The 21073-nt window shown below is 50.8% G+C and overlaps 1 protein-coding gene across 9 annotated transcripts in view; it reads left to right on the plus strand.

Annotated features, from left to right (window-relative positions):
• The first annotated feature begins 4173 nt into the window (after positions 1-4173).
• FGFR1 (fibroblast growth factor receptor 1) overlaps positions 4174-21073 on the plus strand; it is a 52309-nt gene continuing 35409 nt past the window's right edge. For 7 of the 9 annotated variants that reach the window (XM_045055547.1, XM_045055548.1, XM_045055549.1 and 4 more), the window contains exons 1-2: positions 5051-5069; positions 12807-12982. In XM_045055547.1, the coding sequence (XP_044911482.1) occupies positions 12895-12982 (88 nt within the window). In that variant the 5' untranslated portion in view covers positions 5051-5069; positions 12807-12894. Of the gene's footprint in view, positions 4307-5050; positions 5070-12806; positions 12983-21073 lie in introns of those variants that run through there. The other 2 variants (XM_011281520.4, XM_011281521.4) reach the window with 1 other exon arrangement.

Here is a 21073-nt window from a genome sequence, read left to right on the forward strand (position 1 = left end):
TGTAGGTGCTCCTGGCATGGCACTGCTTGTAACGCTGGGTCTCTGCCACAAGACTGGGTGCTCCCTGAGACTGTACCCTCCTCTCGCATCTTGGGATGCACAGTGCCTAGCACAGTGCCTGACACATGAGACATGTCCCCCCCTCCCCACCCCAAGGTTCGGGGAATAAATGTTGCATTAGGGCCAGACAGGCTGAGCTGCCACTATTGCAAATTCCCTTTCCCACTCCCAGTTGGTAGGACAGAGTGAAATGTTATTTACAAAAACACCAAGCCAAACAAGACCCTCCCTTCCCCGATATGCTGAAGCTGCGCCCAGAACAGCCAGGGGTCACCAAATGGCAGCCAGATGGTAACTGACGGCTGCTTCCTAACTCCAGGGGCCTGGGGCAAAAGGCCTGGCTGCCCACCTGCTCCCAGGGACCTGTGAACATCCACTTTGTAGGCAAAAACCCAGACAGTTCCCTCCTCCTGAAACCCATCCCACATCCAGTCCTGGGGGCCGTGACGCTGCCTGCTCCCTCTAGTCTGAGGGACTCCCAAGGCCGGCTGGAGCAGCTCTCGGGCCCAACCTCGACCCCATAGAGATGTTGCCTGCCTCTCTCCTAACTACTCCTGTGACAGGGAGGTGTTAACTCGGCGGTACCAGTCCAGTGTAGTGGGGGTGCTTATCTCTGGGGGGAACAGTCGAGCCCTAAGATAACTAAACTCAGATGGAGCAGGGCAGCGCTGGGGAGACAGCCCTTCTCCGTGGAAGAACTGTGAGGCCACAAGTGGCGGGCAGAAGAAGGAAGGGATTTTCTGCAGCATCCGAAACAAAGAGAACCGATGGGGCTTTGGGGAGAGCTCCGTTTCCCTCGATTTCATTCAGCACCGGTTCCCTCCTCCCACAGATCCAGGAGGCAACAGGCCCCCAACTGGTTATCAGGTCCTGGAGCATGAGGGCCTTTGTCTCCCCCTCAGACATCTAGCTGGCAGGGCAAGGGGCCTACAAATCCTCCCTGACCCTCCCAGCTCTTTGTTATCTCGGAGGGAAGATTACATTTCTGTGTGGGGAGGCAAGGTGCCAGGAGTCCTCAGAGCAGGACAGAGGCCGCCAGAGCTGCCGGCTGACCCCCGTTGCCTGGAGCCACTCAGGGCTGACACTCAGAACTGGGGATGTTCTCCCTTCAATGTCCTGGGGTCTGTCCTAAAGTGAAGGGTCTGCGTTTCAGAAAGACAACGGGGGGAAGAGCCACTGGGAAGGGGAGTTGGGCTGGAAGGAAGCAGCCAGCTCTCAATTATTCAGGAGCCGCGTCTGTAGTCTGTGGATGGCCCATTCTTTCCTAGGTTTCTCACCTTCTCCATTCTGCTGTCATTGGCTGTTTCCTTGAGAACTGGAGGGAGGAGAGCTATCAAGGTGGCCACTTGCTTTCATTTTGATTTCTTGCTAAATCTATAGAGAAATTTGTTCAGTAGTATGTCTATGCCTCTCAGTAGCAGGCACACAGACTTTTAGATCATTCTCTTTCTGTTTCAATCAAGGACACGTTCTTCAGCCTTCTCTTTGGGTTCAAGGTACTCCTAAAATGCTTCCAAATCAAAGGGGGAGGAAAGGCTGGATTAAAAACTCCCCGTTTTAGGAGACTCATAAGAGAGGAAGGGGGATATATTGTCTTTGAGTAATAGAGTGGGAAAATAGTCATTGGATATTGACGTAAACACTGGATTCTCCCTGGCTTGACTTCCCAATTATATTCCCTCAAGTTGTATTTCCTCCTCTGGCAGGTTCGCTACTCTCATCAAGTCCACCAACAACAGATACGTATGGAACACCTCCCAAGTAGCTCCCTAAACTAGTCAGACACTTAGATGGGATACTTGCCTTGGTATAGCTTGGAAACTAGTTAGAGAGAAAGGTTTAAAAAAGATGACTAACAAAGTTAAGTGTCAGATCAGTGGGATAGACCAGAAGGTCAGGAGAATTCCAGGGACTGACAGGGCTGGGAGTGGCAGGGAAGGCCTCTCTAAGGGGGAGGGATGTGAGTTTGGCTTTCTTATGTGTCTGGAATAAGCATTATTTAAAATGAGGAAGGTCTAATGGGAGAGCAGCTTCTATGGGAGGATAAACAGAGCCTGATTAGGAGCTGAAAAGTTGAAGGATCGGGGTGGGCGGGGGGGGGGGGGGGGCGGGAATAGGCTTGTAGGGGGAATAAATCTATAACCATGGCTGAAATTCATTTATTCTGCAAATACGTGTGTTCCTGCTTTTTATTTAGTTTTTAATGTACTCATCCATTCAACAAATATTTATTGAATATCTCTAGTCAGTCAATAAACATCTATTGATCTCCTACTATGTGAACGACACCATGATAGTCACTATTCTTTCACATGCTGGTCAAATAGAAAAATAACAGCTCATTTCCTTACATTTGGGGTGCCGGTGGTTAATCTCATTCAGTATTCCAGCTTCCACAAGTTCGAGGGGTTTTGTGGGGGGTGGCAATGAGGTATCAGCCCTACCTTAACTGACATAGTGACTTGTATTTGTGTAACACTTGGTGCACTGACATCCATTATTTTCTTTGATTCTCATGACAATCATCCAGCTAGGGGGAAATAGGTAAACAAGTCTTGATTTTTTTCAGATGTATAACTTGTCCAAAGTCAATCAGTTTGTAAGTAGGGGACCAGAATAGAGATATCTTTCATACTTCCTGTGGCACACTTCTCACCCTCCCAATGGCCCCAACCTGGCACTCTGGGAGCCTCAGAAAAAAATATAGACTCTTGACCCCTTCCTGGCACAGCCTAGTTCCTGAAGTCTGAGCAGGTCCTAAAATTTGTATTTTTTTAGAAGTTCCCCAGAGGACTAGTGTCCATCTGGATTAGGGAACCATTAGCTTACAGGGGAAGGATCCAGAGGAAAGGGCATCTGAGCCACTTTTCCTCAGGTTCCACAGAGCCTTTTCTTCGGGTATTCTGGGTGGGTTCCGACTAATTTCCAAACCAACAGCATGCCCAGCTCCCATCGCTCACTCTTTGCTTCCTAAAAGTCACTGCAGGTGGAAGACTTCTGGAGGCCAAGAATGGTGCCGTAGAATTCACAGGGCCCATCTTTGCGTGGACCTCAAAACCTAAACTCTGTGGCTGGGGCAAGTGAGATGGAGGGGAAGGGTCTAAAGAGGGGATAGATCCTCTCGTGAATAAAAAAGCTTGTATTTATTGAGTGTTAACTATGTGGCAGGCCCTCATTTAATCCTCAACTCTATATGGAAAGCACTATTATCCACCTTTTCATAGAGAGAAAACAGATTTAGAGTGAATCATTTCCCCAAGGCACACAGTCAAGTGCGACTCCAAAGCAGGGGCTAGAGAGTCCAACCTAGGGATTACAGCGTCTCCCCACCTCACCCCCCCAAACCGCTTCTGTGTCCACTGCCTGAAATTCGGGCGCCCTCCTGGCGGTGCTCAGATGCAGGGGCACGCGCGCCCAGGGAGACCAGGCTGCAGCAAAGCAGCCGCAGAGCGCCGCGCCGCTGGGCCCGCTCCCCCGGCTCGGGGGCCGCGGCTGGGAACTACAAGGCCCAGCAGGCAGCAGCAGGGGGAGGAGGAGGGGGTGGGACTAGCGCGGGTGGGAGTGAGAGAGCGAGCCCTCGCGCCTCGCCGGCGCACAGCGCTCGGAGCGCTCCTGCGGGTACTGCTGCGGCGGCCTGGGCAGCGGGCGGCGGCGAGCGGGAGCCCGGACTCTGGTCCAGCCGCAGCGCGCGGAGGAGCCCAGGCTGTGCCCGGAGCTGGGCGGCAACGTCCCGACTGGACCGAGACTCTGCTTAGCGCATTGCGGCGACCTCGCCTTCTCCGGGCGCGAGCGCGCGCCGCAGCTGGAAAAGCAGCGGAGACCGAGGACTTTTCGCCGGTCCGAGGGGCGCCCCGCAGCGCGCACCGTCCTAGTGCTGCAGTCGGGCACGCCGCGGCGCGGGGAACCCCTCAGGGCGATGAAGCCGGGTCTGCGAGAAGCGTGAGGCGCCGCCGCCGGGTTCCGGAGAGGGGGGCCACAGGGTCTGGAGACCCCGGGCGGCGGACGGGAGCCCTCCCCCCGCCCCGCCTCCGGGGCACCAGCTCCGGCTCCATTGTTCCCGCCCGGGCTGGAGGCGCAGAGCACCGAGCGCCACCGGGAGTCGAGCGCCGGCCGCGGGGCTCTCGCGGCCCCGCCAGGACCCGAGCGGAGCCCGGGGGCGGCGGGCCGGAGCCCGGGACGCGGGCGCCCGCCCGCCCGCACAAGCCACGGCGGACTCTCCAGAGGCGGAACCGCAGCGCCGAGTGAGGTAAGAGCCGCGGCGCCCGCAGATCCGGGGCGGGCTTGGCGTCCCGAGCGGCCCCCGGCGCTGGAGCCTCCTGGCTGCGCGCTTCTCCCGCCGCAGCCCAGTTGGGTCCGGCGCCTCCCTCCACTGGTTACGCGCCCCCCTCCACCTCCTGACTCCCTTCCCAGCGCTCTGCGCCCCCCTTTTGTCTCCCCTCCCAGCTCCCCGCTCGCGTCGCCTTCTGCGCCCCCTCCCCGCGCTGGTCCCGCCGCTCCTCCTGCCGCCCAACTTTTCCGCCAACTCGCGCTGGGGAGCTGGCGAGGCGGCGGCGGCTCCGCGGTGAGACCTGGGAGGGACAGGGCCGGGGCGAAGGCGGCGGCGGCGGCTCTCGGTTTCCTCGGACTGGAGAGGGAGGGCGGGAGTGGGCAGCGAGGTGGGGTGTGCGTGTGTGTGTGTGTATGTGTGTGTGTGTGTTGCATTCCAGCCCATCTCTTTTTAGTCCACCAGTGGAGACTCACCCCAATTCAGCAGGTAGCTTTGGGTGGAACGGTAAAAACCCGAGGTATTTCTGAGTCCTTTCCCACCCCGGGGAAGTCTGGGGTCGGAGTTGCGGGTGGGTGGATGGGGATATATGAAGAAGGAAGGAAGTGGAGGGGTAGGTTAGCCTCTCCTCGAATAGGTTTTAAGGAGGTGTCGTCACCAAATGGCTGAATCGGCTGTAGCGGAGAGCGAGAAAGGAATTCCCTTTTCCAGAGGGGGTTCTTCTACTTAGTCGATCTCAGAAAAGGTCGGAAGTTTGGGGAAGGGAGGGCTCCCAGCGGGTGATGTTAAGCCCCATTATGGGGTCGGGTGGGGGGGGGGAGGGGAACGTTCAGTTCCAATCTGGTTCTAGGAGGTGGGGGAAGGGATGAGGGTTTTGCCCGGTGCGGTTCACTCGGCAGCGCTGCTTGTTGCTTCTCTGGCTCAGACCCTCTGCCCGCCCTGCTCCCGCCTCCCGTTATGTTTGGGGTTGGGAAAAGAGGAACCCTCGTTTGCAGAGGAATTTATTGGCATTGTAGACGGAGTTCATTTAACACATATCCTATGAAGGCAGCCAGACACCTTCGCGCGGGGGTGGAGGGGGTGGTGGCGGTTGAAGCTTGCTTCTTTCTGGGCCCAGAAGCTATTGGTCCACCAAAAAAATTTCTGCGGTGTCTTTTTCCCCCAACACTTTTTCCCCCATTTTCCAGATGTAGCAGCTGCATCTGGTTCCGTTTCGCCCCACACCGCAGCCACATTAACATCCCTCTCCCTCCCTTCCCCCTCACCCAAATTAAAACTGCTGTTCTTCAACTTGTCCTTACCACCTCCCTCTTTAAAAATTTTTTGAGACTTGGAGAGGAGAAGAGAGAGTTACTCTGGATCCCAAGTTATTTCGAATCTGATGGTGGAGATGCTGTCTAGATTGTGCCGGAAAAAGGCGTCGTGGGAGATGGGGCCACGATTTTAGGGGCGGTGGCACTTGGGAACGGTTCTGCTGGAGGTGGCCTCTTTGGCCATGGGTTTGACCCAGAACTGGCCCTGACGGAAGTTTCTGGAACCATAGCATTCCTTTTTCCGTCCCTTCAGTTAGAGCTGGAGCAGCCAGGGTTTCTGACCCTGTCCGTAGCTCGCCGTCGGTGTCTGACCGCCCCGTGGTGGCGTCACGCGTTCCTTTTCCACCCTCCCTGGAGCGAGCCTGGGGCGCAGCTGCGGGGGGCATGGGAGGGGGGCGGCCGCTGTTGCTGCTGGGGGCTCTCCTTGGGCGTTTTAAAGTCGTTCTGTGGGCTGGAAACTGAAGTGAGACATTTTACCTCTTAAGGGCTACAGGGTTGAAAGCGCGGCGTTGGATTGTTGAGGGTGTGTGTGTGTGTGTGTGTGTGTGTGTGTGTGTGTGGTGTTGTTTTTGTTTTTGTTTTTGTTTTGTAATAGCCTTTGAGGTAGGAAAGCACCTTATGGTCCAAAGTTGCGGGAGGGTGGGGAGAGTTGGTCGCTCTCACCCTCTCTTTTCCAGTCTCTTTCAAATTGAAAACACTTCTCTGGTTTCCTCCTTTGGGCGGTAGTTTGGAGGCTGTAATGAAATCGCACTTTCTCTAGACATGGTAATTAAGGTGACTGTTTCCTCCGCAGATGTGCCCTGCCCTTTGCACCTCCGGACCAGCGCTTTTTTTGGAATAGCGTCTAAACTGTAGAACCTTAGCCTTGAGACTGTTTAGCAGAAAGTGGCCATTTTCCCCCTGGGCCCAGCCTCCTGGTTTCCTCTCTGAGGCTTTAAAAGCTAAGTAGCAAGGCCCCGTGGGACGTGTCTCAGTCTAGCTAATTACCCCCAAGCCTGGGTCATCTCTTTTCCTTCCAGTGACCAAGGGAGAGCCATTGCCAACTGTCTGTCCTGATGGCCTGCCTCTCTAATGACTTGTTTATGTATTCCACCCCACCCCAGTTGGGAGAAGCTCCAGGGCTGCCGCTGACCCCTGGAGGAGCACAGGGTGTTTGGGGTCAGGAGGTTGCTGGTGCCTGGCTCTAGCAGGGTTGGTTACATACTGCATCAGTGACAAGCTCCTTGAAATATCTGTTGCATTCACTGTTAGTCATAGCCAAGTGTCAGCTCTTTAATGAGGGCCATCCGGATGGAGAGCCACTTGGACATGTGTGCTTTCACTGCCTGCGTTTACCGTGCCTGTACAAATGCCCATTTTGTAGACGTTTTCACAAAATGGGATTTGGGCCAGAGGGGGCACCGCTTACTTTGGTTCCAAAGTAGACAGCCTTGGGTACTTCTTTTCCTTGGTCAAAGTTCCTTGAACTTAGAAAGTTCCAGTAGAAGAGCAAGTGAAGCAAAAGCACAGGAAGAAATAGAGTAGGAACATTGCAGATGCTGTTGTCCCTCGTGTCTTGAGGGAGATTAGAGTACATCAAGGTATACCTAAGCCTGAGCTAGCTTGGACTCCAGAGGGCAGGAAGAGCACACTGAGCATTGAGTACGCAGAGTCCAGCCATGGAGACCCAAGGAAAATCTGCGTGTTTTTGCTTTTAGTTGTATGCTTTGTGTTTGGGGCATTGACCTGAAAAAAAGACTCCTAAAGCAGGGGCTTTGCTCCCATGAGCCAGCTTCTCTGAACACACTCTATTTGCCTCCATTTTTAAATCTCTTTCATCAAGATGGCTGTTAGGGAAGAGCTTCCTGAGAAAGTTTGAGCCTGCTAGAGTCAACGAAGGTAGATAGAATTGATTCAAATGTCTTGTTCTGAAAAAGCCTCATCCCTTGAGATGAGTTTAATTTCCTCTTGGGAAATTTGCCTTGCATTTGTCTTCCCAAGAGCTTTGTCAAAGGTCTGGATGCACCAGGGACTGGTGGGAGTCCAGATGTAGAGCTTTAGAGAAGATTCTGGTGTTTCCAGAGAGGATTAAATTCCAGACTTGGGCCAGCATATGTGCTTTTTTCCCTCAGCTTGCATTTACCTTAAACAGAAATTCTCTGTCACTACCACTTCTTGCAATTAAAGAAGTTATATTTGGGGGCGCCTGGGTGGCGCAGTCGGTTAAGCGTCCGACTTCAGCCAGGTCACGATCTCGCAGTCCGTGAGTTCGAGCCCCGCATCAGGCTCTGGGCTGATGGCTCAGAGCCTGGAGCCTGTTTCCGATTCTGTGTCTCCCTCTCTCTCTGCCCCTCCCCCGTTCATGCTCTGTCTCTCTCTGTCCCAAAAATAAATAAACGTTGAAAAAAAAAAATTTAAAGAAGTTATATTTGGTCTTCCCTATGCACCCCCCCCCCCCCGCCTCCCAGGTAAATAGCTGTCACTTGGGTGAACAACTCCAAGAATATGGTGAATATGGTGGTGTTCCACCAGTCCATTTTGTCTTCAAAAGCAAGGTTAACAAGGTTATGGTGGAGCAATTAGTATTTCACTTATTATTATTAATTCTTGGTATACCTCCCTCCCAAGGACATTGGACACATTTTTTATAAAGACTCAACATTTATAGTGTTTCCATTGGGGCACGTGGGTGGCTCAGTCCGTTAAGCGTCTGACTTTGCCTCAGGTCAGGATCTCATGGTTCCCGAGTTTGAGCCCCGCATTGGGCTCTATGCTCTCAGCATGGAGCCTGCTTTGGATCCTGTGTTCTCCTCTCTCTCTGCCCCTGCCCTGCTGTGCTCTCTTGCTCAAAAAATAAATAAGTAAATAAAATATTGTTAAAAAAAACAGTGTCTCCCTTGGACCAACAAAAATTTTACAAGCTGAGCTGCATAACTTTTTTCAGGTGTCTATTAATTATTTGCCCTGGTACTCTCAACAGTGAGTAGAGAATACCCACTTTGGGGGAGTGCGACCATTTCTGTTAAGAAGTCAGTCTTCTTCCCATCTAAAGGGATGAACGTTTTGATGTTACTTCCTCAATTCTGAGGAATCAAAATGTTTAGAAAATGTCTCATTTGGTATTTTTTGAGATAGAGTTTGGCTGGCTAAGAAGGAGTACTTGACTATTGCTTTTATGTGGCATTGGCAACCTCTTTTCCTCAAGAGTATCTGGGGGTGCCTGGGTGGCTCAGTGGGTTAAGCGTGGGACCCTTTTCGGCTCAGGTCATGATCTGACGTTTTGGGAGTTCGAGCCTCGAGTCAGGCTCTGCACCAGCAATATGAAACCTGCTTGAGATTCTCTCTTCCTCTCTCTCTGCCCCTCCCCTGCTCTCTCTCAAAATACGTAAACTAAACTAAAAAAAAAAAAAAAAAAAAAAGATGATCTGTATCAGTTTCTTTTCAATCAGCCTTTCCTTCATTCACTTACTCATCCAATGAACAAATGTGTCAGCATCTGCTATGCAGATTGTGGGTGCTAAGGGTATTAAGCGAAAGTTTAGTCAGGCACAGACCCTGCTTCTTAAGGAGCTTGCGATCCCATGATACTTTGGAAATTCAGAGGAATGAGAGCCTCAGCTAGAAGGCTCAAGAAAGACTTGTGGAAGAGGTAGGGGGCTTTTTTTGTTTGTTTTTTGTTTTGTTTTTGAGGTGGGATTCAGAGAATAAGAAAGCTTGGCCCATTAAAGATGGGGGAAGGGCAAAGAAGAGGGCAGAGCACGAAGATCGCCTAGGATCATGCTGTCCCATAGAAATAGAGCCACGATGGGTGGCTCAGTCCATTAAGCGTCCGACTTCAGCTCAGGTCATGATCTCATGGTTTGTGGGTTTGAGCCCTGCATCGGGCTCTGTGGTGACAGCTCAGAGCCTGGAGCCTGCTTTGGATTTTCTGTCTCGCTCTCTCTCTGCCCCTCCCCAGCTCACACTCTCTCTCAAAAATGAGCATTAAAAAAAAAAGAAATAGAACACGAGCCACATGTAATCTTAGATTTTTCTAGTAGCCATGTTTGAAATTCAGAAAAAAGAAACAGGTGGAATTCACTTTCATTAATTCATTGGTTGAGATTTTAATAATCTATTTAACTTAGCCTCATAAATCCAAAATGCTATCATTTGAACATGTAACCAATGTAAAAAATTATTGATGAGATACTTTACCTTCCTTTTTTTCACACCCAAGGTTTGAAGTCTGGTGTGTATGTTTCATTTCTAACACGTCCTAATTCACATTAGCCACATTCCAAGCAAGTCCTTGGCAGCTACAAGTGGCTAGTGGCCATTGCATGGGATACCTAGGTCTAGAGGATAGGGTTTGAAGATAGATAGTGAGAAATACCTTTGTAAAGATAGGAAGTTTGTGTCTTCTGCCACCAGTTACCAATGTCTCCTGAGAGTGCTGGCCAGGAATGACTCAAAGCACAGTGTCTATGATTCCTTACATGGATTTGTACTTAGGAGAGGGCAGGTTCTTTCACCCATGCTGCCCATATGATCTCTTAACCACCTGTGATGGAGGCTGGGCAAATACCTCCTCCAACAAGTGGGGAAACGCAGAGGTTGTGTCCCCCCCTCCAGTCCCCAGTTGAGGACGACCTCCGCGCCCAGGTGGGGTTGGTGGGGGTAGAGGGGGGGTGGTGCTTCAGGTCCCCGGAGACCTGACTGGTTTGAGAGAGACTGAGGGTAGAGCCAGCTGCAAGGTCTCTGAGGAAGCTTCTGAGTACACCTGCAAGGCTGCAGGTCACATCTGTCCAGCAGTGAAGGAGGGAGACTGTCCCTAGGGGATTTTAAGAATTCATTAATTAGTAGAAGGAGAGGGGGGTGTGGTAAAGGAAGAGGTGACAGTTCTAGGGTCCCAGACAGTATGTGGATTGGTGGTTTGGGTCACCATGTTTTCTGTAGGTTTGTGGAATGGGGATCCTTCTCATTCCAGGGGTTGGTGCTGGGAGGCTGGGTTTTCTTGACGTCCTTTGTTTCACAGATGTGGGACTTGAGGCCCAGAGAGAAGCACCTTTTTGGGGTTGAGCTGGAGAGAAGCAGCTAGAAGAGTTTGACATGCACTGATAGCAGAGCTGAGCACAGCCAGCCACACCTGTGAGGGAGCCGGAGCGGCTTTTAGAGGGAGAGAGTGGCTGAGTGGTGGTGGAAGCCGCCTGTCTGCTACATTGAAAACAAGCTTAATCGCCTCAGCATGGTAGCACCCTTTCCACTGGATACTGAAAATTCATTCATTACTCTGGCGGTTCCTGTGATGCTTAGGTTCTTAGCCAGGGGTACCTTTCTGGATGACAAGCCTGTATCTTTTGTTTGGTGTATCTTTGGGGGCATAATGAGATGTGAGATGTGGCTTACAGACGCCCTGTTGTAGCAAGCATCGCTTCTGTCCCGGGCCAGGGACCGTGCCCCATCCTCGGCCCTTAGATGGTCCTAGACAGATCTGTGATCTGCTTCCAAGGGTCTTCTCTCAGGCGAAGGAACTGAGGAGCTCCCATCTCCAGAGCTACCTTGGGTCTGTCCATGAATGCTTGGTTTCTTTATGACACAGAGATGCTATTTGGAGAAAATGGGCTTGCGCCAGATAGAGCCAGATTTGCTTACCCCTACTTGCCCCCTGGGCCCCGTCCTTTAGCATTAAAAACGAGTGATGAGTGTCCTGGTGATTTTGCCTACCAGCTGCATAGCCAGGAGCAAAGTACTCGACCTCTTGGAGTCTCAGTTTCCCCATCCCTTAAAGGGGAATAGTAATTCCTACCTCCAAAAGTGTATAGTGAGGAAGAGAAGATGTTTTATAAGTATAAATTTTACCTAGTACATGCTTCATGCATAGTAGGTGCTCAGTAAATATCCTGTTCTGTCTCTTCAAGTCCCTTTCCTAAATTTAGAACATTGAAAGAGAAATGTTTATTTATTTAACGATTTGAAGTTATCAAATTTTAGTAAAGCCCTGGAAGGAAGCTAGTGGTAGTACATGCCTCCTCCCACTAGCCAGCGCCTGTGAACGAAGCCAAGAATCTGGGGGGTTTTCTGCCAACCGGGACTGACTCACTCATGGGGACTGACTCACTCATGAGGGGCCCTGTCTGCTCCAAGGAGGCAGGGCTGAAGCACCACATTAGGGCATGTTCCGGAGAAGTGGATTCTCCAAATAACTTGGATGGTTCCTTGGAGCATTTAGGACAGAAGCAACCTATAATATGGAGACGTCACTCCTACCCCAGTCCAAACAGGGCCCAGAAAGTCTTAGCACTTGTAAATGCTTAGCAGCAGCAACGATCCTGTCCTTAAGACCCTCAGTGGGTATTTAAAATTTTACCACTCCAAACCTTAGGAGGGTAAGGGGCTACAGTCCGTGCTTTTTGGAATGGGTCCTGGCAAGGACCTTCGTATTCTTCAGCGTAACCATTTCTGCTAGACATCTTGCAGCGTCGGGGAGGGGCATTGCGTCCACCTCGTGGTTCTGTGCTTTGAGGTCCTTCATGAGTTGGTGAGAGTTGTGTTCTGTCCATATGGGAACTTCATAGAATCAGAGGTCCCTGCGATGTGTGTGGTGTTAGAGACCAAAAGAAAGAACCCAGGAGATCACTCACTGCAGCTTCCTGGTTGCACAGGTCCAGAGAAGGTCAGCGTTGTACTGGTTTCCCAGTCCTTGGTTTGTTCCAGAATTCTTCATCTTCTCTACCCCTCACCAAAGGGCTGGTTTGCCCTGGAGGAAGTGCAGTGTGTACTGGGAGGGGCACCAGCACGCCGGGGGCCTCCCGCAGCCCCACCACACTCTGCGGAGCCCTTGCCTGTGAAGGGGCGGAACTCTTGGGGATTTTTACCAGGCTCTTTGCTTTCCCAGCACAAATCATCTTGGGGCTTTTGCCTTGGAGGACTTCACGACAATTTTCCCAACAAGGCTTGCCATGTAGCCCACACTCAGGAAGTAGTCGGAGAGCTGAATTAAAGCACTGTTTTGTCTAATTAAGGCCTATAACCTCAAATTCAGTATTGGGGCAGGACCACAGTTCCCTTCTTTGTGCCTTAAGAGTAAGTTTTTGCTTTAAGCACCCTTCTGGACAGGGTGACTGTGCGACACACTTTAACTCCTTTTTCTCCTTATCTCCCCCCTCCCACGCAGACTCTCCTAACTTTTTGGTTTGTTCTTTCCTTAGAGTCAGCTTGAAAAGGAGGATCAAGCTCAAGACGGAGTCTCCATGGAGGTGTGGAGCCTGGTCACCAACCTCTAACTGCAGAACTGGGATGTGGAGCTGGAAGTACCTCCTCTTGGCTGTGCTGGTCACAGCCACGCTCTGCACTGCCAGGCCAGCCCCGACCTTGCCCGAACAAGGTAAGGCACAGGCTGAGGGTTCAGCCTGGACTCCTGGGCCTCGGAGACCTGGCAGGCTAGGACAAAGGTGATGTTGTGGTTGACTGGGAAGGCACGGCTCCACCCCGGATGGAGCAAAGGGCTCCTTTTTGTAGGAGAGGCTTCCAAAATACTTGGGCTGGTTTGCACGTGGCTATAAACACACCCAGCTTCAGCAGAGGCTGGGGTCATAAAGGCTAGTGACGTCCATTTGCCAGAGGTGACCTGCTTAGGGCGGAAATATATGCTTTTCTCTTCCTGAAAAAGAACTTCTGATTGGGATCTAAGAGCTGACTCCCCAACCTAGATGACATATAAAATGGGGCACAAGTGACCTATGAATTTGTTTGTTTAGCACTTGGATGTTGAGGGGTGTGGGAGCTTGATAAAGACCTCTGGCTTCTAGAAAATTGTTCCAAAGACAATTGTTCCATCTTCTTTGAGGGCTGGCAGTCATGGCCACGTGCCTGCCATTTTGCCGTCCTTGGCCATGTCTGACAGGCTGTGGTTGGAAGCCTGCCGAGCGGTTTGCTTTGGATACGCACCACTGGAGGGATTTCAGAGAGACGGAAAGCCAGGGAGCATTATGGTGCATGGATGCTCCTGGAGATCTATAGCTTCTTACAAAGTCGGACATTATTAGTAACGAGAAGGACTTGCTCATGGGATTTACTGGAATTGTGAAAGTACTTCATGGAGGTTACAGGTATATAACACACCTAGTGGCTTTCAGGGGCCTGTGAGAACCCACTGTGAGAACTTACTGCTGCCAAAGGGTAGTGTGGCTTGTGACTCGGTGGCTCATCACACAAATACGAAGGTTGGCAGGCAGTGGGCGAGAGGCTCAGGTGTGCACGTGAGGTAGTGGCTGAGTCTAAAGAACCATCAGTCTCAACTGTCAGGACCCGTTTGAGTGATAAATCATGAGTGAAAATATTTGTCTACTCTTATGGTGATGGGGAAGATCACATGAGACTTTCTGGAAGGTGTGCTTGGGTGGACCACACAGACTAATGTTGCATTCGGAGACAGAGCTGAATGTAAGACTTGAGCTAGAACATGCCAGAGACCCAAAGTGGGAGAGATCATCTCTGCCCACAGGGAGCTTATTATCAGGGAGATAAGTACAGAGGTAACTAAATACAAGGTAGACCGTGTTTTAACCACACAGTGGAGTCATAACAATGCAGTGGGAATGCAGAGGAAGAGGAGAGCAGAGAGCATTTGAGATGGGTCTAGAGGGATGGGTGAGGGTTTGTTGGATGACAGCCAAGGGGGGTTGGTTTGGAGGGGAATGGAGGGCATTCCAGGTAGACTAGCATGAATGAGAGTGCTGAGGCAAGATGTATAAGGTGTATACAGAATGACTTGCCTGGTGAGTAGGTAGTTGTGGGGAGTAATACCTGGAAGAATTGAATTGCGTTAGCATATGGAAGGCCTTAACACCCTGCTAAGGACACTATGCTTAAAGGAGTAGATACTGGGAATAAATGGGTAGATACTAGGAATCTCAAAAAGTTCTGAGCAGGTAGTGATGTGGATCCAGCTTTCAGAAAATTAACTTGGCAGTTGAATTTGGATAGATGGGAAGAAGAAGTCTGTGTTTGAGTCCTGCTCTGCCATTTAATATCTGCATTACTTGCTTTGACAAATTACTCAAGCACACTAAGACTTAGTTTGCCCATCTTTTTTTTCTTTTTAATATTTTAATGTTTATTTATTTTTGAGAGAGAGAGAGAGAGACAGAGTGTGAGGTGGGGAGGGCAGAGAGAGAGGGAGACACAGAATCCGAAACAGACTCCACGCTCTGAGCTGTCAGCACAGAGCCCCTTGTGGGGCTTGAACTCACAAATGGTGAGATCAGACCTGAGCCGAAGTTGGACACTTAACCGACTACGCCGCCCAGACGCCCCTTAGTTTGCCCATCTTTAAAATGGGGACAGTAATAAAGCATTAAATGAAGTACCCAGATAAGACACCTACAGGTAAAGTTTTGGTAGTTATTACTGCTGTTACCACAGTTGCCAGACAGACGAGTTAGCTGTTTGTTCAGCTGTTTGTTTTGAATGTCTAGCTAGAGGAAGGAACCAGAGTGGGGGGCGTGAGTTGTAAAGGAAGGGAAAACCAGCAGACACTATAGAAATAGAATCTGTGGGTTTCAGTAGGTTGGCTGTCAACTCTGGGGGATTCGAGACAGAGACAGAATGAAAGTAAAAGGAGTGAGTTAGGGCAGAAGGTTTATGAGGAGCAGAGATTTGGATCAGCCACAGTGTAGACGGTAATAAGGGAGTCCAAAAAGCAAGGAGGGCTTGGATGAGGTTTGAGAATATGAATTTATGTTGGGCCCTAAAGTGCTTTTTTTTCTTTTCTTCAACTTTCTCTATCAAACTCCTTTGCCCTTGAGAAATGGAGAATGGAGTAAGTGAATGGTATGGGTCTCAGGCCCAAGGAATTGTGGGGTGGGGTGGGTGTGGAGAGGTTCACTGAATCCGCTGGCTGTGGATCCTAACTGAGAAAGGAAGTCCAGGCGGTGATAGAGGGTGGAGCCAGGGGGCTGAAGGTTTTGATGAGGAGGAAACACAGGCCAGGAACAGAAGGGAGGGAATAGGGAAGGTGGAGGGGGCTATTAGGAGGGCTCTGCAGCAGTGAAGACTGAAGTCAGACCGCCATTTAAAAAAAAAATCAACTGAGGCATAATTTACATTTTGAAAAATAACATCCATTTTTTTAATATAATTTATTTTGAGAGAGAGCACAAGCGGGGGCGAGGGCGCAGAGAGAGAGAAGGAGAGAGAGAATCCCAAGCAGGCTCTGCACTGTCAGTGCATAGCCCCACTCGGGTCTCAAATCCACAAACCATAAGATCATGACCTGAGCCTAAATCAAGAGTCAGATGCTTACCCAACTGAGCCACCCAGGTTCCCCAATATACCAATTTTTAAGGGTATAGTGTGTTTTGATAATATAATGTCCCATGTGACTACCACCCCAGTCAAGGTAGGGAACATTTTCATCACCTCCAAAACTTCCCTCTGGCCCCTTTGCATTCAGTCACCTATGCAGCATTGACCCCAGCAACCACAGATCCACTTTCTGTCACTATAGACTAGCTTTGCCTCTTCTAGAATTTCACATAATGGCATTATGTGGTGACTGTGTAGCCATTCCCCGGTTGATGGCCACTTGGGTTAACAGGTTTGGTTATTATTAATAAAGCTCCTGTGAACATCTGTGTGTAAGTCTCGTGTGGACATAAGGTTTGCTCAATTGCCTTGGTTTTGATTTTGGCACCACTTCTTACTGTTGACTCTTGGGAAAGTTCCTGTGTGTGGAACTTCTATAAAATATAATGATAATGAACATCTCCCAAGATCCAATAAGAGTGTGTGCAGAGCTCTCAGCACAGTGCCTGGCACATGGTCAGTGGGCAATAAATGACAGTTGTGAGTGCTTTTTCCTGGGACCCCACAGAAGACAGCACATGGTGAGGGGCTTGTTCCCTGGGTGGTGTGGAATGCCTTAGGACACAGATGTGGAAGTCCACTGGACTCCGGGGACGAGTCCCAGATCCCTGTTTGGTTAAGTCCCCCTGTGGGTGCAGCGTGGCTCTTTCACAGAGCTTTACCCCTCCTGAGCTTTGTGATAGCAAAGTACATGCCCCCCACAGTCTTCAGAGAATTGCTGGGAGGTCATTAGGGAAAATCTGTCCCTGCGCTTTGTAAACCATAAGGTACCCCACAAAGGTAAAGTATCACTGTATGGTCTTGGCCCTGCTGATTATTAAATAATAATGCTGCTATTGTCCTCAGAAAAGACTATAATCTGTGTATAAAGGGTTTGTGCAAAAGTTTAAACCCCAAACTCTGCTCCCACAGAGAGCTTTTCCCCTTCAGAAGGGCCTTCTGTAATTGTGTGTGTGTGTGTGTGTGTGTGTGTGTGTGTGTGTGTGTGTGTTGGGAGCCCCTCCCCCAGTCTGCAAATGCTCCTGAGGGAGTGGGGAGGGCCTGGAGTTTCTGGCTGTCCTTGGAAAGTTGATTTAATAAGGGTTCCAGGAAAACCAGCCTCCCTTGGTCCCTCCCTCTCCTTTCCTTTCTCTAGTTTGGGATCGTAAAGAGGCTAAGCTTGTTTCAGAGCAGGTCTTGAGGAAGGAGGGAGAGGGAGTTGTGTGGAAAGACTAAACCTGGGTCATGGGTGGAGGTGCAGAAATGCGCCTTTAAAAAGAGAAATACTGACTTGAAAGACATTTTGAGCTTGAGGAGGGTTGTGTCTGTGTATTTTTCTCTCCTCTAGAATAAGACTTGGAAAAGCACGTGGGTGAATCCAAAACTGCTTGCTTCTTGCAGTTGGGGCTGGGGGTCCTGCCCCCTTTCCAGTAGTAACGTGGGTTAAACACCCCAAACCCCATGGTCAAGGGGACAGTGTGAGACCTGCAGTCTCAAAATACTTGCGTACATACTCAGAAACCTGCAACTAATAAGCGATTTAATGGGCTGGGGTTTTCCTGCTCCTCCCACCTACCCAGATTTGAAGGAGTCTGGTGGCCGGTTGAAGGGGGAGAGGTTACCCTTAATGGAAAAGCCGCACGTTTCCATTTCTGGCTGCAAGCCCCCTCGATGCCGGGCGCCACAAAGCAAGGCTTTGTCTTTGTGTTCCACAAAACCTGCGCCCGTGGCGGAGTGGCTACAAGCAGTACCAGAGACATTGCCCCAGCTTCAGGTGGGAGGGCCCCCGGCCACCCCAGACAACCCACCAGGGCGTCCCACAGCTGTCTTTGGCCTTAAGGAGTATGCATTTCAGCCTGGCTGCAGGGGGAGCCGCAAATAGGTACCAGAGGGTATCCCACTGCCTGCCTTGGACAGGCTGCAGCTGATTGGTATGGCCGGGGCACCAGTGTCCCGTGGCTGTACTGGGGCACACATCCAGGAGCGTCCCTCTGCCCCATCTGCCCCCCAACATCATTTCTTCCTGTCTGCTTTGAATGCACACTGGATGTTCAGGAGGAGTTTCTCCTCCCGCAGCCAGAAGGCGAGTGGAATCACATGGAGCAGAAGACGTTGGGTGACCCACTTGAGAACAAGGGTGCAGGATTTAGGTCGGTAGAAATCTGTAGGGTGCTTACCTACCAGGTTTCCCCCGAGGATCCACTCTGTCCCACATCCTTTTCCCCAGAGTGGAGGCCCGAGTGTTTTTGAAAGGGCGTGTTTGCAAGCGTTCCCAGAGCTGAGCTGAACAGGGTGGGGGTAGGGAGACCCAGTGCTCAGCCTGTGAGAGAATGTGAAGGAGGAGCACTCACGTGTCCTGCTTGACCACGCTGGGCAAGTGCAGCAAAGCCACTCCAGGGCTGTGTTCTTGGCTCTGGCTTCTGCATTGCTACACTATTAGCTTCACTGATTTTCCACTCTGGCTTTGCCAGCCAGCTCCCCGAAGTCAGGGAGGAGGAATTTCTCAGGGAAGAACAAATGGCTGTCCAGAGCCCTTGCTGCGGGTGGGGGAGGGGAGGGAGCCCAAACAAAGAATCAGGCTGGGATTTTGTCACCTGGTTTCTGTGACTACCTAGTCTGGGGTGGGCGGGAATTGAAGAGAGAGCGCCAAGGATTCCTTTGGACGCTGTGGCCCCAGCATGGAGGTAGGTCAGCAGGGCTCAGCCAGGGTGCTTGCTCCTGGTCAGGCAGAAGCAGTGAGTGATGGCTTGTGTCTGGGGTGGTGATGGATGGCCTTGGGAGAAGTGAGTTCTGGGGAGTCATTATCCGGGAGGGCCATGTCCGGGGTCAGAGAGCCTGACCAGCAGCTGCGCCCTGTTTTCACAGCGCCTGGTTCCTCTGAGGCCACTGGGAGCTCCAGCTCACCCTGTAGACACCACCTTTGCCTCTTCCTTCCTTCCCCAAAGCCTGGAAACGAGACAAGTGTCTCCCTGCTGACCGGGGAAAGTCCAGCTGCTCTGGCGCTCCTGGTCTCCCGAGTTCAGCTGCCCAGGCCTCCCTTTCATTCTGGAAAGATGGCTCATTTACAGACTTACTGCAAACATTCTCTTCTCTCTGCCCACTCACCCTACACCCTCCCCTCTGGCCCCAAGTGATTTAGCTGAAAGTTAAGTGCTCAACGGGGCTCTTAAGGGCCTGGAGTAAATCCCAAACTGTTTCCTCCCAGAGAGAGGCCTTCTGGAGCCTGGCTGCTCCTGACTGTGGAGGTTTGCTCTGACTTCCAGCTGGTGACAGCCAAGTAGGGGAGACAGTTGCCTGAAGCCCCCATGGCGGGCTTGTTGCCGCTTTTTTTTTTTTAATTTTTTATTATTTTTGTGAGAGATAGTGCGAGCAGAGGAAGGGGAGAAGGAGGCACAGAGTCTGAAGCAGGCTCCAGGCTCTGAGCTGTCAGCACAGAGCCCGACGTGGGGTTCAAACCCACATACCTTGGGTCATGACCTGAGCCGAAGTTGGAAGTTTAACGGACTGAGCCACCCAGGTGCCCCTGGGCTTGTTGCCTCTTAATGGTAGCTCCTGTCTCAGAGTTCCTCTTTCCTGGTTGTCAGTTCACTTGGACTCTCATCTTTCCCCTTGCCAGATGAGGTGCCCACTGCCTTCATTTAAAGACTTTGCCCCTTAAGCGTCCGACTTCAGCCAGGTCATGATCTCGCGGTCCGTGAGTTCGAGCCCCGCGTCAGGCTCTGGGCTGATGGCTCAGAGCCTGGAGCCTGTTTCCGATTCTGTGTCTCCTTCTCTCTCTGCCCCTCCCCCGTTCATGCTCTGTCTCTCTCTGTCCCAAAAATAAATAAAAAACGTTGAAAAAAAAAAAGACTTTGCCCCTTGCAAACTGGGCAGCGCTGGGGTGAGGCATCTGTCCAGTTAGTCCCAAGCGCTGAGAAAGATGGGCTCTGGCAGAGCTTGAAACTCAATCCTCCTTCCTTATCCCACACACTATGGCGTGGCTAAGCCTCCTGGGATGGGTTGTGTAAAAGGAGGTGAATGGTGGGGCAGCCGGCACCACCATTTGAGCGAATGCGGCTGTGGTTTCCCTGGCCCTGCACGTGCAGGCGCTTGGAGCCTCAAGTGGGTGAGAGGGTCAGGGAGTTCGGTGAAGACAGGCCTCAGTGGTTACAAGCTTGGGGCAGGGAGAGAGGTTAAAATCCACCAACACTGAACTTTCAAATTTGAGTTTAGTGTTTAGCCTTTCCTAAGTTTTTCTCTAGGATTGAAAACTAGCCTCTGGCTGATGGTCCCTTCATTCAGTCAGTCATTCATTCATTAACAGATTTCTCCCTCCCTCCTTTCCTTCCTTTTTTTTCCTTCTTTCTCCTCCCTCCCTTTCTTCCTCCCTTCCTCCCTTCCTCCCTTCCTCCCTTCCTCCCTTCCTCCCTTCCTCCTTTCCTCCCAGCCAGCCAGCCAGCCAGCCAAAACAAGACTTCCTTTCCTTCTTTTATACAATGTATTTATTCATACATAACCGTAGTTTATCCTGGTCCCTCAGTAGGAAATGTTCGCCCCTATCTTTTTCTCCTTTCACTTTTTGTAATTCCTACTCTTAGCTGAGGGTTTAGCTTGGATTTAGCTTGGGTTTAGCCTAAGGCATAGCTTAAGGGCCACCTACCCCTTGAAGCCTTCCTCTTGTCTCCAAATTAATCACTTCTTTTAATCCCTCTTTCTGTTTAACTTTCAAGCTGGCACTTTGCCTTAATGTTATATGGAGCTTTTTTTAAGTTTATTTTTATTTATTTTGAGAGAGAGAGAAAGAGCAAGTGGGGGAGGGCAAGAGAGAGAGAGGGAGGGAGACAGAATCCCAAGCAGGCTCCACACTGTCAGCCCAGAACCCGGTGTAGGGCTCAAACTCACGAACCATGAGATCGTGACCTGAGCCGAAATCAAGAGTCAGACCCTTAACCGGTTGGCTGAGCCACCTAGGTGCCCTAGAGGTTTTTAACATATGGTTTGTTTCTTCCTCAGAGCAAAGTTCTGAGCAGTCAGAAAGAATATTTTCATTGCTCTTTTAAAACACAGCTATTTGATATGTCATCAAGGTTTACCATAGGAAATTTAGAAAATACAGACTTGTAAAGAGAAAAAGAAAAACTATTCCCATCAT

Source organism: Felis catus, chromosome B1, assembly GCF_018350175.1.
Source record: "Felis catus isolate Fca126 chromosome B1, F.catus_Fca126_mat1.0, whole genome shotgun sequence".
Taxonomy (NCBI): Eukaryota; Metazoa; Chordata; class Mammalia; order Carnivora; family Felidae; genus Felis; species Felis catus.